This window comes from Nicotiana tomentosiformis, chromosome 8, assembly GCF_000390325.3.
Source record: "Nicotiana tomentosiformis chromosome 8, ASM39032v3, whole genome shotgun sequence".
NCBI classification, from domain to species: Eukaryota; Viridiplantae; Streptophyta; class Magnoliopsida; order Solanales; family Solanaceae; genus Nicotiana; species Nicotiana tomentosiformis.
The window spans coordinates 91862204-91879972 of NC_090819.1; the positions used below are offsets into that span (position 1 = coordinate 91862204).

The 17769-nt window shown below is 36.2% G+C and overlaps 2 protein-coding genes across 2 annotated transcripts; one reads left to right on the plus strand and one right to left on the minus strand.

Moving 5' to 3' along the window:
• Positions 1 to 2506: 2506 nt before the first annotated feature.
• Positions 2507 to 7953, minus strand: LOC104110303 (cell division control protein 2 homolog A). Its single transcript, XM_009619767.4, has 9 exons — positions 7813 to 7953; positions 6995 to 7026; positions 6726 to 6910; positions 5369 to 5489; positions 4930 to 5103; positions 4364 to 4527; positions 3728 to 3815; positions 3582 to 3635; positions 2507 to 2937 (listed from the first exon to the last, which is right to left on the minus strand). The coding sequence occupies exons 2-9, from the start codon at positions 7001 to 7003 to the stop codon at positions 2848 to 2850; spliced, it is 885 nt and encodes a 294-aa protein (XP_009618062.1). The 5' UTR covers positions 7004 to 7026; positions 7813 to 7953; the 3' UTR covers positions 2507 to 2847.
• A 6869-nt stretch (positions 7954 to 14822) lies between these two features.
• LOC138897829 (uncharacterized) lies at positions 14823 to 17091 on the plus strand. Its single transcript, XM_070183847.1, has 5 exons — positions 14823 to 15246; positions 15642 to 15791; positions 15925 to 15985; positions 16073 to 16232; positions 16975 to 17091. Exons 1-5 carry the CDS (start codon positions 14823 to 14825, stop codon positions 17089 to 17091), a joined length of 912 nt encoding a protein of 303 aa, XP_070039948.1.
• Positions 17092 to 17769: the final 678 nt, after the last annotated feature.

A 17769-nucleotide genomic window follows, 5' to 3' on the forward strand; every position in this document is an offset into this window, starting at 1 on the left:
AGTGATTAGGAATTCTCTTTTTACCTAGTCTGATTTAAATAATAAAATAAGTGTGGCTTCGTTGGGAATGAAAAAGAAAAAAAAATCTTTTTTCCTGTAATTTGCAGATTGCAGCAGTAAGCTTAGGAAATACAATTGACTGGCAAGCAAAAATAACCACCTGAAAAGCCTGCCTAGCAGTCGTTTATACGAGTCAATACGGTTCTATCTGCTTTCCTTGTAGCTAAACCCCTTAGAAAAACACCGTACTGTACTTTTAGGTTTTAACTAGTCGTTTCTCCTTTTTTGGCTTTACCTCTTTCATTTCCTAATTTACATTCACCATTTGAAGCATTTCATACAAGTCATGAAGTTATTTGTCTTTTTTTCATTGGAAATGACTCGATCACTAGTCTTTCAACTTAAGCAAAAACTCCATTATCAAACCTATTTCCACCATACTTCGAAATATGATGGATCACGGGGAGCTAGATTATAAGACATCTTGGGTTAAGTTGAAGCTAGAAGCACACAATGGACAGTCATTTCAGAAAGTGTCCGCAACTCCTAGAGTCCCCCTTTCCTTTTTATTAGATGTGTATTTTTCCCTCAGACATCTTTGTGTTTTATTCAGACCTTTATTTGTACTATTCTAGTAGCTCGTGCACTTGTGACACCGGGTCCAGGGTTGTATTAGATATTTCAGTTGTGATGGCTTGCACATTTTTACTTTAGATTATTATAGTTATTTCAGTTCTCTCTTATCATATCATTTGAATTGTGAAAATGGATAAATTGTTCTAACATTGGCTTGCCTAGCAAGTGAAATATTAGGCGCCATCACGGTCCCGACGGTGGGAATTCCGGGTCGTGACAAGTTGGTATCAGAGCACTAGGTTACTTAGGTCTCACGAGTCACGAGCAAGCTTATTAGAGTATGCAGGGTCTGTACGGAGACGTCTGTACTTATATTATAGAGGCTATGGAGTCTAGTAACACTTTCACTTCTATTCTTCTCTGTCGTGTGATTTTATTCTATCATTGATGATTAAACTCTTCTATTCTTGTTCTCTTATAGATGGCAAGAGTACGTATTGCATCCTCAGCTAGACAGTAGCCGGAGCCTCGAGTGGCAGCTCCTACGAGAGGTAGAGGTCGAGGTTGCGCCAGAGGCCGAGGCAGAGGAATAACTCAGCCTAGAACTCGAGCAACAACACCATCAGTGGAGCCTCACGTAGATTTTGATGAGGAGGTTCCAGCTCAGACTATACCTGTGGGACCAGTTCAGGTCCCGGAGGGGTTCATCGCCACCATAGTGCTTCAAGACGCTCTAGTCCGTTTGGTGGGCCTTATGGAGAGTGTGGCCCAGGCCGGTACATTTCATATGGAACCAGCCGTCTCTCAGGTATCATATTTTGAGACTGGGGGCTCGGATTGAGATGATTCTTGAAGCAATTTTAACCATGTGACTTGGGGTAAGCAATCTTGACTCACTTGTGATTATATTGCATGATTTTATTTTCGCTTTTGGTAATTGGATTATGGATTTTTAAGAGGAAATTGGGGGGGGGGGGGGGGGGTATTTTGCCTAAAACTTCATAAAGTGAATTTTTGAGTTTTGAATATTGATTCGGAGTCGGATTTGAGTGAAACTAGTATGGTTGGACTCGAAATTGAATGGGTTGTCAGATTTTGTAAGTTTCATCGAGTTCCGAGGTGCGGGCCCGGGTTGGACTTTTGAGTTGATTTTGGAAATTTTATTAAAGATTCGACCTTTATCGATTGGATTTGTTTCCTTTGGCATTATTTGATATATTTGAGTTGTTTTGGCTAGTTTCGAGCCGTTCGGAGGTCAGTACGCACGGGATGAAATTTTTGAAGCATCGCTTGGCTTGCCCAGCATTAGATTTGGCTTTATTCAAGGTAAGTAACACTTCTAAACTTGGAGCTGAGGGTATGAACCCTGATTATTCGTGTTATGTGTTTGGTGTTGAGATGACGCACATGCTAGGTGACAGGCGTTTGGGCGTGCACCATGTGAAATGTGACTCTGATATTTTTGTGGTACTGTGTAGTTACCTAATCTTATCTAGAACCATGAAATCTCTACGTACTAGAGCTTTTGAGCTTTGATTCATGCTAGAAACCATGTCTAGACCACATGCTTATTCTGCTAGGACCCACCTAGGTCATTGCTACGGTTGAATTATTTGCTTACATTGAAATTATAAACTCAGAATCCTACTAGTGGGGTCTGGGGAGGGTAGAATGTACGCAGAGAATCTTTATATATTGATATGCCCTGAGTTAACTGCATAAAGTCTCTCAGCGATAGCTATTGCCGTAGGCAGTAGGAGAATGTTCTTGATTTCATGAATTTTGGGACCAAGAAAACTGAAAGGTAATATTCAAAACAGAACTTCAGGTAAACCAGCCTGCATCATCACACACTTTGGCGTAACAAAAGAGTCAGATAATCCATTCAAACTTTGTTCAACTCCACGTAAAAACTATGCAAAACTTCTAATGACACACCAAAACCAATCTAATTAACATTACAGTATCCAGTGCTAAACAAGTATGATTGGACAAGTGTACCGCACCCCAAACTATAACAAACAAATATTACACTGGAAAGTATGGTTCAACATGTGGACACGAATTGTGACCACAGATGCTGGAACAACAAATATCCATGAGGGCTGTGCCAAGACCACTTTAATATATATTGAATCACATTGGAAGAATAACAACTTGAGGGGGATAGGGGTGGGGGGTGGCCCTAAAAATAACACAAATCCTCCAGAACAAAACCTTGTAGATGACATACCAAATTTACAGTAGCATTCTGGATGAAGGTGCAAAGACTCACGGAACATACCCAATATCCTTGAAGTACTCATGCTCAAGGGCATTCCTGGCAGTGATTCTCTTGCTGGGATCCAAGCGGAGCATTTTCTGAAAGAATAATAAGTGAAGACATGATTAACACAGGACAAGGGATTCTGATAATAAACTGAAGTCTCTGGATAAAATATTATATAATTTTAAACACCTACTAATTGTCCATGCCTAAGATTAGCACAAAAACAACTCATCGAATTTGCTATACGAAAATGGTTGATAAACACATAAAACAACTGAAACCCGACTGTCTCATTCTCCAATACATGTTATCCAAATAAAAATGGAAGAAAAGGAAAACGGAAAAGAGTAAAGGAGACGTACGATTAGAGGGTAGTGAAGGTCATAGACTAAAGACACCGAAGCATGTATATAAACATCATGTTCAAACTTCAGAAGGAAAAAGAAAAAAAGGGAAACATGAGTGCAGTAGTTTGAACTTCCCCTACCTTTTAGAAATATTATTGGGCAAAATTCTTACTGCTATGAATTGTTCAACGTGCTTCAAATGCGAACTGGATGTTGCAACTTCAAGGCTAGATGTTCAAACAACCAGCTAGTTCTGGCCACTTAATGAACATTTCAACTAGAATAGTTCTCATGAAGAATCAGGCACACATGCTGGAGATACATTCAAAATTCACGTAATATTCGTACTCATAAGATGTATCTTTCATTTGTGAGTTAGTAAAACTTACATCAAGAAGATCAAGGCCTGCTCCATCAAGATTTGGGACAATAGTTGCCAGGTCCTGCAAATATGAGGTGATCCAATTAAGTACTTCACAGAATGAGATTCTTGAAATCTGGTCAGAAATCAAGTAAAGACAGAGAAACAAATCACCTTAGAAGGCCATTTTGGGAAGGCAGATTTAAAATCAGGCAGAGTTGTCACTCCAGGCCATGTATCCTCATTTGGAGTACCCATCACTCTTCATATAGAGAAAATTAGAGAACATACAGACGGAAAAATCTAATAACGTAGAGCACAAGGAACAAAAAATTGAAATTCCTTATAAGCGAAAGCTCACTGAAATTATTGATAAATTTCAGTAAAAATCATAGCCACCAACCTATAGACAAAAGAAAGACAAACTATAGCACAAACCCAATTTTGAAACCTTCCCACACCCCATAGAGCAGTAAGAAAAGATAGATCAATTAACAAATAAAACTGCACGTCAGCCAGAACAAATGAAGATCACACTGAAGGATCAGACAGCTAAAACTAAAGTTACAGAGAACTTGAAACCATACTTTGTTTAGTAAATCCCGTTCCAATAACCCTTTTTTTTTATAACCAACTTTACCTTATTTAGTCAGAGATTTTGGACTATGATGCATGATAGATTTGGAAAAGTCATGACGGTGAAGCAAAATTTTACATTATGAAAACATTTTCACCATCAAAGTATCACCATTTACATTCTTTTTGTCAGTAATAAAGCATCCACAAAAGGACGGATGTGTAAATTAACACCTGAAAATCTTGAAAAGTTCATCAATCTCGGAATCACCAGGAAACAGAGGGCGCTGAGTCACCATCTCAGCAAATATGCAACCAACTGACCACACATCAACAGGAGTAGAGTAATGGCGCGATCCCAGCAGTATTTCTGGTGCCCTGTACCACAATGTCACCACCTGAAGGAAGGAAGTCAAGCATCAAAATTCAATCAAAACAACATATGGATAAAACCCTCAAATGGGTTCTGGATCTTGGAGAAGGAAATATGAAAGATACAGACTCCACTTTTTAGACGATTGATGGACAGAGTTTGGAATACAATCTCTTCGAATTTATCAACTAAACTAATAGAATAACTTAAAGCTAGAAATGGTTACACAATACACCATAGAGAAAGAACTTGTTCAGTTAGACAAATTGGAAAAAATCTCGAAAAAGATATCAGACATGACACCAGTTTCGGCTCATAGTCAACCACTTTCTTGTCAGGCTTGAAATGGAATATGAGACAGCAGACAAGGTAATACAATAAGAGTAGGTCCAATGAATCTTTTAGACAGTGAAAAACATGTCTGTACCTCATGAGTGAAAGTTCTGACAGGAATACCAAATGCTCTAGCCAATCCAAAGTCTGCAAGCTTTAAAGCATTTGTACGTCGATCTATCAGCAAGTTTTGAGGCTTCAAATCTCGATGAAGAACTCTATGAGAATGACAATAGGCAATACCACGGAGTATTTGATACAAAAACATCTGCAGAATCAGAAATATTACTTCATTGCTGATCATAAAGAAGAAGCATGTGAAACTGATAAACCTTAACCAATCGAGTCACAATTTATCAAATAACAAATCAGATAAGATTTATTTTTCAGTATATCTGCTTAGGGCATCGCCCTCCCTCTTGAAGTAAGACTGTAAACAGAGATACAAGTTATGACCAGCTTCCTGGTGAAGCAACAAAACTATCAAATGGTGACAAAGCAAACCTCCAAAGTATCATAGACATTTTACTCACTTTAACCAGACGTGGATCCTCAGAGAATTCAGGAGATGAATCCATGTGCTTCTTCAAGTCCAAGTCAAGATATTCAAAGACTAGATATAATCGCTTCTCACTGTGCACTACATCCTGCAACCTGACCAATAAGAAAAAGGAACTTTCTTGAACTTGTAGGAGATACTGGTACAAACTAGAGAAACAGTTTTTCTCACGTTACAAAAGATGCTTTAACATTGCCACTGAAGGTACAGATATGTATGCCGTGAATCTCCTCTAATCTCTAATTTCTTCTAATTCAATCTGCCAAACCAAACAAGAGACCAATCCCTTTTGCACTTACAGTTGTTAAAATAATAATGAAATGGCTGTCCAAGCATCATTCTAGTTTTTCTTTTCCTCATCTCTCATCATCATGCAGACAACTACTGAACCTTTCAACCAGTTTCTAAACCTTTCATATGTATAATGACCAAATCATCTTCTGTTGTCAAATGTCCAAACCCACAAAACAGATAAAGTAATTAACAAATAAATAAAAAGTTAAAAAACAAAGCTTAGCTAACATACAATTTGATAGAAACTTAAGGTTATATGAAATATTACGAAACTAAAGCTTAAATATTCCTAAAAGTTCCCTATCTGCTAATGCAGGAATGACTGCTGAGTGATGGACTTCTTTGCTTTTTAAACATTCTACCTTCAAAATATGTTACTGGTTATTGCACAATTGAAAATGTGTACATATGGTTTTAACCCATACATGCGCAACTTCTACAGCATTTCACTTCTAAATAAGTTGTTGAAATTTCCAACTGAAGAATCCAAGTAATGCCATATAGCTTTACCTTCCGTACTACAAATTGCCTACAAACAATTGGAGTATAACCAGTAAGAAGTAGAAGTTACCAAACCCAATCAAACTTGAACAAAAGCTGGATATAGTAGTAAAACTAGCAGAAAAAATATATATTCCATGAGGATTCCCCCAGGATATATTGAAGCAATAAGTTTCTACTGCTAGATCCTGTCCCAACGACCCAATGTAAGATGCATCGGATTCTCTTCATCAGAGGACTCCTTGTTGCAGCATTCACATAAGATTGGTATTTAAAAGAAGTTTTCATAAAGTGAAAGAAGCCGGTAAAAGGAACAGCATCAAGCACAGAGTCACAGAAAGCAAATCCAAATTCACTCTATAAAGAAAATTAGAATAGTGAAGACCTAGCAATGATTTTAATAGAGGAGCATACCGAAGCTCAAATGTAACCAACATCACATCGATAGCATAATCACAAGAAACCTAAGTACAGCCCAAATACACTCTCATCGAAATCGCAATATGAAATCACATAGTAATATCACTAGATTATACCTCACAATATTAGCATGCTGCATCTCTTTCAAGAGAGAGATTTCTCTAATAGCTGTGCTTGGTACTCCCTCATCTTCCTGCTCCAGCCTTATTTTCTTCAGCGCAATTGTTTCATTAGTTACACGATCACGAGCCTTGTACACTACACCGTATGTTCCTTCCCCAATCTTCTCAACTTTTTCATACTGAAATTAGCCTCAAAATCACTAAAAAATAAGAGTGATCCTAAACCCAAAAGCGACTAAAGATACAAACCACAACTCCTTTACCTGGTCCATCTAGGTCAAACTCAATGAACTCCCTGAAAAGGAACGAAAAACAAAAAAACGCAGCGATTTTCAGACAGCAAAGTAGTAAGCAAATCAAGCCATACAATCGAAAAGCTAATCCAAAATATGGTATATATTCGACTATCAAGTATGAAGTGACATATTAAGCACATTTTCACTTCAATGCAGACCCGAGCAAGTTATTTAATTGCAATTTTCGCACTTAAGAGTCTGACTACGACGAGAAAATATCATAAAAGTGTGTTTGGCATGACAGAAAAGGCTTTACTCTGAAATTTTAGTGTTCGGTTACTGAAATAGTCAAAATGTTTTCTCCGTACTACATTGCAACTTCAAACTTAGAAAATATTAGTAATTAATAATAAAAATAAAATTAATTAGGGAAAATCAATTTCAGTTGGTTTAAATGCTCGTCCGATAAGAATGGCTAGTCCGCAATTTCAATTGAAGCAACTAATATACTAATCTCGCTTATATTACAAACACCACACTGTTAAACATCACTACATCAGAGATCTCCAATTCAATCAACACATTAACCAACTCAAAGCATATAATAAACCGCAAACAGATAATTGAGAAAAACGGCAAATGTATTAGATATAAAAATGCTACATTATTCAAATTTCGCGGTAATCAGTAGATAAAATCTAATAAAGCTTCAAATCTGTTGATTTACAATTTACATACAAAAATGACGAAACAAAAATGGCAGTAAGTCATATGTATAGTATGGTGAAGTTGTGTGTCGCCATCGGAAGTAGAAATGAGAAAGGGATTGGGGAATGTGGAGTCACCTTTGGTCGGATAAAGAGGACGAAATCGCCGTCTTGAAGCGGAGGAGGAGGCGACGGGCAAGTGTCGGCGTACTTGTACCAAAATGTTTGGACTACAGTCAATACTCTTCTTTTGCTTCTATTTGCATAGAGGGCCAAAATGCATTTCACTATTTCATTGCTTTTTTATTTTCCCTTCTTTCCTTTTTAATAATGTAATTTCTTTGTTTTGTTTTTGAGATTCTAAAGAAACTGATATGAATATTACTAGTTATAACAATGATCAATATAATAGTAATATGATAATTGAGATAATAGTATTACAAATTGAGATAATTGTTCGAAAGGTCTAAAAGATTATAATAGTAATAAAAGATCCTTGTAGAGCTCTAAACAGTTAATCTTAAAATATTTTATTCTCGTGGTTGCCTAGTGGTGTTTAGATTCATGCCTAAAATGAATTTTAACTTTTTCTTTTATAATAGTGGATCCTCAAATCTAGCTACCATTAAGGAGCATGGTGAAATAGTTTAATCATTTTACCTTTAAACGGCGGTCTCGAGTTATAATTTGAAAAAAGAAAAAGAAAAACTATCCATTTATCTTGGTCGGAAGTTATTTATCCCCTTTAGTAGACCTATCGAATACGAATCCGGATTAATAGAGTCATTAAATTTGAAATACTGAATACCTAAAGGAAAAATTAATTAAAATATAAAAAACACTTCCTGATAACAATTTTTTTTTTTGCCCATTTGAGGGGGAAAAATAGCTACTTCTACCATTGTACGCCTTATAAAGCAAGCGTGCTCCTGGAAAACCGAGTAAATTGTGTGAACATCTAAACTTACTGCATTTAAAATGAATGCCACGTTAATTAAGAGGATTATAAGTTTTTCTTGTACAAAGTCATTATGGTTGGGGAAAATTGTTTCGACATTGTTAATTAGGTTTAAAAGATATATTCAACCCTCTCTATAACAGTCTTGTTTGTTCCGATATTTTTTGACTTTTATAGTGAATGATTGTTATACACCTATAACAATATATATATATATATATATATATATATATATATATATATATATATAAAATAATATATATGTATTATTTAATAATAATATTTATTTCTTAAAAAAAGGAAAAAGAATTCTATCTTAAATTTGAATTCAACCGTTGCCTTCTGTGAAACTAACTAAAGTGTTTTTCTATGAGTAACTAACTCTTAGTTAACTGCATGTTTAAATTTAAATAAAGCACCCATTGGCAAAGGTCATAAACTTTATCTATATAAAGGGTATTCTATAGAAGTCTTAAACAACTTCTAAGCAATCTTATATACAACATCTCTCTGTCTATTATTAGATCTATTTATATACATCAAATCTTCGTTAATTACTTTCTTCCAAATCCTTCATTCTTTTGGGTTGAGTTCTTGTGGTTGGGAAATCGAAGAGTGCGACTTTGATTTCTAGAGTAGGCATTGTATCCTAGGGATAGATTTTCCTTTAACCATTTGCGCTGTGTGGGGTAAATTACTATCCTAAAGATAGTTTCCTGGAAACGCCTTGTCTACTCGTTTCAGATTTCTTATTAGATTGTCTTGCTTGAGTTTACTCCATTGGTTTATTTTCAATATATTTATATAACAATTTTAGGATAGTAATATTCTGATTCAATGGACTCTTCTTTGTCGGGCAAACAATTTCAAGATGTGGCGAGGCTTGAAAAGTTCAACGGGATGAACTACAAGCGTTGGAGTATGAAGATGATGTATCAATTGACGATTGCGAAAGTCTACTATGTCTTGACTTGTTCATATCCACAAGACGGAAAAGTAGATGGGCAGCTTTCGGACTCACAGCAAAAATGGCTTGAAGATGATTTTGTGTGCCGCTCAATGATCCCGAATGCAATGAGTAATGCCCTCTTCAATGTGTTTCACAAATGCTACCCTGCATATGAGTTGTGGGTTGCCATCTCGCGAAGGTATGTAATAGAAGATGCTGGAAATAGATCCTTCTTAATTAACAAGTATATTAATTTTAAGATGGATGATTCCAAACCAGTTATTGATCAAGTAAATGAATTAAATAAAATTGTCTCTCAATGTGCTGATGTGGGTGAGCCAATTACTGAGACTTTTCAAGTTTCTAATATTATTGGTAAATTTCCTCCTTCTTGAAAAGATTACCAGATGAAATTAAAGCACAAGACGGCGTCTCTAAACTTGGATCAATTACTTCAGCATATTCAAATTGAGTATGAGGCTAGAAATAGAGATTTGCTTGTTTACAATGGAAAGGATAAAGTGCATAATATTGAAAATTTCACATCCTCCAAATCTGCTAAAACCAAGGTCAACAAGTTTCACAATGGAAACAAGACTTCTGATTATAAAAAAAGATTTGATTCCAAGAATGGTATTAGTAAGAAGAACAGAGGACATTGCTTTGTATGTGGTAAAATGGGACATTTGGCTAGAGTTTGTAAATTTCGCAAAGGTAAGAAAGGTAAGAAAGAAGAAGCCAATGTCATGGAGCAAGAAGAAGAAATGGTTGATGTTCTTACTGAAATTCTTATGATGCATAGCAATGAAGAATGGTGGTTAGATTCTGGAGCAACTTGCCATATCACTCCATTCAAAAGTGGTTTCAAAACATATGAAGATGTAAAGGATGAGAAAACGGTTTACATGGGCAACTCCGCCACTTGTGCTGTTATGGGAATTGGCACTATGCAGCTTCCGCACCCTCAAGAATGTTCATCACATTCCTGGAATTAGGAAGAGTCTTGTTTCTATTAAAAAACTTGATGATCATGGATTTAGAGTAGCATTTGATTCCCAAAAAGTTATTATTTCCAAGAACGGATCATTTGTTGGGAAAGGATATGCTAAAGACAATATGTATGTTTTAAGCATGAATAAAGTTTCAAGTGCTTCTGCTTATATTGTTGATGATGTGAATGTTTTTTGGCATTATAGATTAGGTCAAATAGGTAGTAATGCAATAAATCGCATGATTTCATATGATTATTGTGATGATCCAAAAAGTCATTTTATATTTTAGAACTCGAATCTGCGCTCTTAAGACTTAAAAATCTTATTTTTACCCTCTTCAATTTGCGTACGCAATCCGAACATGTTTCCGGAAAACTTTTATGTTGAAATTTGATGAAAATAAGAATTTATGCCTTAAAAGTTAATTTTAGTTGATTTCGGTCAATATTTTTGGTAAACGGGCCCGAATATGTGCTTTGACGATCCCGGTAGGTTCGTATCGAATTATGGGACCTGGGCGTATGTCCGGAATCGAATTCGGAGGTCCCTAACTTGAGTTATGAATTTTTGATGAAAATTAAAAGTTTGAAAATTATTTGTTTTTAAGAATTGATTGAAATTTGGCATTTTTAGTATCGGGTCCGTATTTTAGTTTCGGAGCTCGGTACAGGTTTATTATGATATTTAAGACCTGTCTGTGAAATTTGGTGAGAAACGGAGTTGATTTGACATGATTCGGACGTCCAGTTGAGAAAATAGAATTTTTAAAGTGTTCTTGAGAATTTCATTTGATTTGGTGCTAAATTCGTAGTTCTAGGTGTTATTTTGGCGATTTGGTCACGCGAGCAAGTTCGTACGATATTTTTAGACTTATATGCATATTTGGTTTGGAGCCCCGAGGGCTCGGGTGAGTTTCGGATAGGCCACAGGATGTTTTGGACTTGGGAAAAATCTGGTTTTCTGCAGATTCTGATGTCTGGCATATCCTCCTTCGCGTTCGCGAAGGTCCTCTTGCGAACGCGAAGAGTAAACTGATGAGGTAGGGATTTCTTCTTCGCGAACACGAAGGCTTGGTCGCGAACGCGAAGCGATGGGGGTGTTACCCTTCGCGAACGCGACAAGCCCATCGCGAACGCGTAGTGTTAGGCATTGGGGAGGGGGAGTCAGCCGTTCCTTCATCGCGAACGTGAGAAATGCCTCGCGAACGCGAAGGCCAGGGGAGAGTAACCATCGCGAACGCGAGCTGGGTCTCGCAAACGCGAAGGCTTGGCAGCCAGTACCCTTCGCGAACGCGACAGTGCTCTCGCGAACGCGATGAACACTGTCACCCAACACTTAACAGAATCCTAAAAAACGGGAATTTTGCCAAAAAATTCATTTTCTCAAAATCCAAACGGTGAGAGGTGATTTTTCAAGAGTCATTTCTTCCCCAAATTGTTGGTAAGTAATTCTAAACCATTTTATTTCAATTACCCATTACATTTATTAAATTATCAACCTAAAATCTAGAGTTTTCATGGTAGAATTAAGGGTTAGGGTAGAAACTAGAAATTTCGGAAATTTGGGGATTTAGACCTCAATTTGAGGTCGGATTCCAAAACCAATTATATATTCGGGCTCGGGGGTGAATGGGTAAATGAATTTGGGTTCGAACCTCGAATTTTGACCAAGCGGGCCCGAGGTCGATTTTTTGACTTTTTGGAGAAAAAATTGAGAAATTTAATTTATGCAATATAATTGATTCCTTTAGCAGTATTTGATATTATTGAGTCATTTTTGAATAGATACGAGTGATTTGGAGGTGAATCCCAAGGGAAAAACTGTGATTGAGAATTAAGTGGCCTTCGGAGCGAGGTAAGTGTTGTGTCTAACCCTAACTTGAGGGAATTCGGAACCTTAGATTACTTGCTAAGTGAAATTCATGTGAGCGGCGTATATGTAAGGTGACGAGTACCTGTTTTTTATGTTTCTCTATTTTTCTTGTATTGTCTCATTCCTATGCCTAATTGCTACGTGTTATACTAGTGTTGTTCAATTTATCGTTCTTATTATGTTTACGAACTTTCTGGTGATAATTGAGTTTTTTTTATTTCAAGTTGAGATTGATATTATGGAACCAAATGTTAAACTAAAGTTTGTACTTGTTAGTCTATCTCCATGTTGTTATTTATGCATTGTATTATTGTAAGGGAGAGTGTTAATGCACGAAGGGTGATGCCGTGCCATATTGTGAGTGCTAATGCACGAAGGGTGATGCCGTGCCATATTGTGAGTGTTAATGCACGAAGGGTGATGTCGTGCTATATTGTGAGTGTTAATGCACGAAGGGTGATGTCGTACCATATTGTGAGTGTTAATGCACGAAGGGTGATGCTGTGCCACATTATGAGTGTTAATGCACGAAGGATGATGTTGTGCCATGATATGAGAGTTAATTCACAAAGGGTGATGCCGTGCCGTTTCTATTAATTTTATGGTGAGATTGAGAGTAAAAGCACGAAGGATGATGCCGTGTATTTTTCCTTATTATATTCACTATTCCTGTTGATTCATGGTATATTGACTGCTCCGGCGATCATTCTATTGTAGTTCTTTATTTTGTATTCCCCTCAGTATGTTCCCCTCCCGAAAATTCTTGTTTAGTTTTTCATTCCTGTTATTTGTATATACACTGTTAAATTGTACAGGTTGATTTGTAGGTGCCTTGCCTTAGCCTCGTCACTATTTCGTCGAGGTTAGGATCGACACTTACCAGTACATGGGGTCGGTTGTACTGATACTGCACTCTGCACTTTCTGTGCAGATTTTGATACCGGCTCGGGTTGATCGAGATTTTGCTATTGGTCCGCTGTCCAGAGACTCAAGGTAGATCTGTCGGCGTTCACAGACCTTGAAGTGCCAGTCTATCTTTTATGTTCTACTATTTTTTTCATTCAAACAGTTGTATTTCTTTCAGACTATTACTTGTAGCAAATTCTAGAATGCTCGTGAATTGTGACTCAAGATCCGGGTGGTAGTAATTAATACAGTTTTATGATATTCCGCACTTATTATATTTTATCTTAGTTAATTATTATTAATTACTGAATGGGAATAAGGAATTGGTTTAACGATTCTCTAACGTTGGCTTGCCTAGCAAATGAAATGTTAGGCGCCATCACGGTCCCGTCGGTGAGAAATTTCGGATCGTGACAATTATTTTCCTAAATCTTCACATATTTATACTACCAATAACTGCGAATGTTGTACACAAGCAAAAATCACTAAGTCACCTTTTAAATCGGTTTTTAAAACGACATCTCTTTTAGAATTTGTGCACACTGATTTATGTGACAATAAAGATCATTTGACTAGAGGGGTAAAAGATATTTTATGACTTTTATTGACGATTTTCAAAATATACATATATTTATTTGCTTAAAACGAAAGATGAGACTTTTGAAAAATTTAAAATCTTTAAAGAAGAAATAGAAAATAAGACTAATAAGAAAATTAAAAGGATAAGATCAGATACAGGTGGATAATTTCTTTCTACCCAATTTATTTTATTTTGTGAACAACATGGAATAGTAAGAGAATTTTCTGCTCCCAACTCTCCTCCACAAAAATGGAGTTGCCGAAAGGAAAAATAGGACACTTTTAGAGATGGTTAGTGCAATGCTTCTACATTCTAAGTTGCCTTACAGTTTTTGGGGTGAAGCTCTATATACTGCATGTCATATAACTAATAGAATTTTGCAAAAAGGACAAGATAAATCACCTTATGAGTTGCTTATAAATAGAAAATCAAATATAAGTTATTTTAAAGTTTGGGGATGCATTGCATATGCATTAGATGCAACACTAAAAAGACCCAAGTTAGGTAGCAAGGCAATTAAATCTATTTTCTTGGGCTATTCCATTCATAGTAAGGCATCTAGATTTCTTAATTTGCATACTAACAATGTGTTTGAATCTGTTCATGCTATTTATTTTGAGCATTTAACTATTAAAGTTGCTAATTCATTAGAACTAGAGAAAGATTTGTCAAATGAATTAGAAACATATGTTCAAACAAGAGATGATGTAGAAAGATTTGTCAAATGAATTAGAAACATATGTTCAAACAAGAGATGATGTAGCTTCTACTTCTTTACCCGTACCTGTAAGGTACTCTTCTCCTAGCACACATGCAAATACAATTAGTTCTGAATCTATTGAGGTAAGGAGCAGTAAGAGACGTAGGATAGAAAAAGATCTAGGTCCTAGAATGTTTACATATTCAATAGAAGAGGATCCTAGAACCTATCAAGAAGCTATGTCACTACCCGATGCTAATCTTTGGAAAAAGGCTATGGATGATGAAATTAAATCTATTCATGATAATAATACATGGACTTTGGCAGAACTTCCTCCTAATACTATGATTATTGGTTACAAATGGGTTCTGAAGAAGAAACTTAAAGCTGATGGAAGTATAGATAGATATAAAGGAAGATTAGTAGCAAAAGGTTATAGCCAGAAAGAAGGTTTTGACTACTTTGAAACATTTTCTCCGGTTACTAACATTACTACTATTAGAGTCATGTTTGCTACTGCTTCCATGTATAATTTGGAAGTACATCATATGGATGTCAAAACAACATTTTTCAATGGTGAGTTACAGGAAGAAATTTACATTCAACAACCTGAAGGTTATGTCGTGAGTGAAGAAAAACACAAGGTATGTAAACTCAACAAATCTTTATATGGTCTTAAACAAGCACCTAGACAATGGTATAGAAAATTTAAAAAGGAGATAAGATCTATTGGCTTTAAATGTAGTAAAGCAGAAAATTGTGTTTTTTTTATAAATGCAATGACGATCATAAAGTTCTTATTACTTTATATGTTGACGATTTACTTATATTTGGTTCTAACATAGCATATGTTAATGAAACCAAAAAATTTCTTATGCAAATCTTTGATATCAAAGATTTAAGTTCTGTAGATGTGATATTAGGTATTAGAGTAATTAGAAAAGAAAAAGAATTTATTCTTACACAGTCACATTATATTGAAAAATTGCTTAAAAAATTTAATTTTGTAGATTGTAAACCTAGTAAAACTCCTATTGATCCTCATATCAATTTAACGCCTAACGCCGATGAACCTATTAATCAAGGAGAGTATGCTAAAATAATTGATAGTTTAATGTATGTGATGAATAGTACTAGACCAGACAATGCATGTGTTGTTGGTATGTTGAGTAGATTTACTAGCAATCCTAGTCATGAGCATTGGAAAGCTATTAGCAAATTAATGATATATTTGAAGCATACATTAAACTATGGTTTACATTATAAGTGTACTTTTATTCTGGAATGTTACAGTGATACCAACTGGGCTTCCGATAGAAGCAACTCTAACTCTACTAGTGGCTGGTTACTCACTGTAGGAGGAGATATAATGGCTTGGTCCTCTAAGAAACAATCTATCGTCTATGGAATCTGAATTTATATCTATGTCTCTTGCTAGCAGACATATTCTATGGATTAGGAGATTCATGAAGTGCATACCATTTATTAATATTGTTAAAGGACCTATTACTTTATATTGTGATAATCAAGCTACAATTCACAATACAAAGAATGAGAGGATGTCTGGCAATAGCAAGCATATTGCCATGAGATACAATCATGTGAGAAGTCTTGTGAAGAAAGGTAAAATTTCTGTTGAATATCTTCCAACTAATTAGATGTTGGCAGATCCTCTCACAAAACCTTACGAGCTTTATGATGAAAATTTGTAACCACTTTCGCGCTATAGCGGTCTTCCCATACATACTTGATCTATATTTCAAAAGTTAAATATTAGATGGAAACATCATAAATATAAATTATTAAACTGTTTAAAAGAATATTTATACCTTAAATTGATTGAAAATTTGCTTCTTCAGCGAGAATGGGCAATCAATCCAAGTCGCATAAGGGCCATCATAAAGCTTTCTGATGGCATTGGTGATTATCTTCGTAGTCTTATTACCCGGCCCGAACCTGCAATTTAACAATAAAAATACATTAATATCTTAGTAAAAATGTTACAAATCAATAGATGCAAAAATAATGAATAACACTTACCCATCACCCTCAGGGATTATGATGATCCTGCCATATAGATCATAATGCACTACCTCATCATCACCATCCGAAGCATGTGTATCAGAGGCATGTGAATACGGTGTAGGCAGGTCAGAGCTACTGCCTAGCAGATGAAGGCCTGCAATAGATGGAGTCGATGATGAAGATGGTTGTGATCCCTGTGACTGCGACATAGCTGGATGCGACCCAAGTGGATGTGATACTGATGGCTGTGAGCCGAGTGGTTGTGACCCGAGTGGCTGTGACATGGATGGATGTGATCCATGTGACTGTGATATGTAGGGATGTGATCCATATGGATGTGATGTAGATGGTTGCGATGCAGATGACTGTGAGGCAGATGGACTGTATGTCGGACGTATAGTCCTATGGCCCTGTGATAGAAGGCCTGGTGTCTGAATGAAGGTGTATGACTCGTGATGTTGTGGCAGCTAAGTATAGCCGTGTGGTGGAGGATAAGACATAGGCATCTCTGAAAAGGGTGGACAAGAGGGACTATTATTTTCTACCCTCCTTTTTCCCTTCCTACCCTTTTCTCGACCTCGAAAACTAATAGGGTCATTGTTACCTTGACCCTTGCCTGCCATCTGCATAATATAATACACATTTAGATTGAAACATATAAGAAACTAGCTATAAAACGAGAGTGCTTTAAAGAAACTAGCTATAAAACGAGAGTGCTTTAAAGAACCAACTTTTTAATCCTCATCGACATATTGTTCCTCGTTCGAGAATTCTTCATCCTCACTTGTTTAAGCTTCATCAGTTGATTCTTCGTCCTCATTTTCTATAATTGTTACTTCATTTATATCAACTTCTTCCAATATGCGTTCAGGATGTTCCAAATCATTTTCTAACTGATCGTCCACTATTTGGTGAACACTAGAGATATCGTTTTGATATGCAACATCTAACACATTCTCGACTTCCACCCTACCTACGGGCTTAGTTTTTATTACAACCCACCAATCGGACTTATTCTGCCGCAATGGATAAGGAGCATAATACACTTGCCTAACGTTATGTGCAATTATGAAAGGATCATAGCGATCATACTCCCTCGTATGATTAACCTCA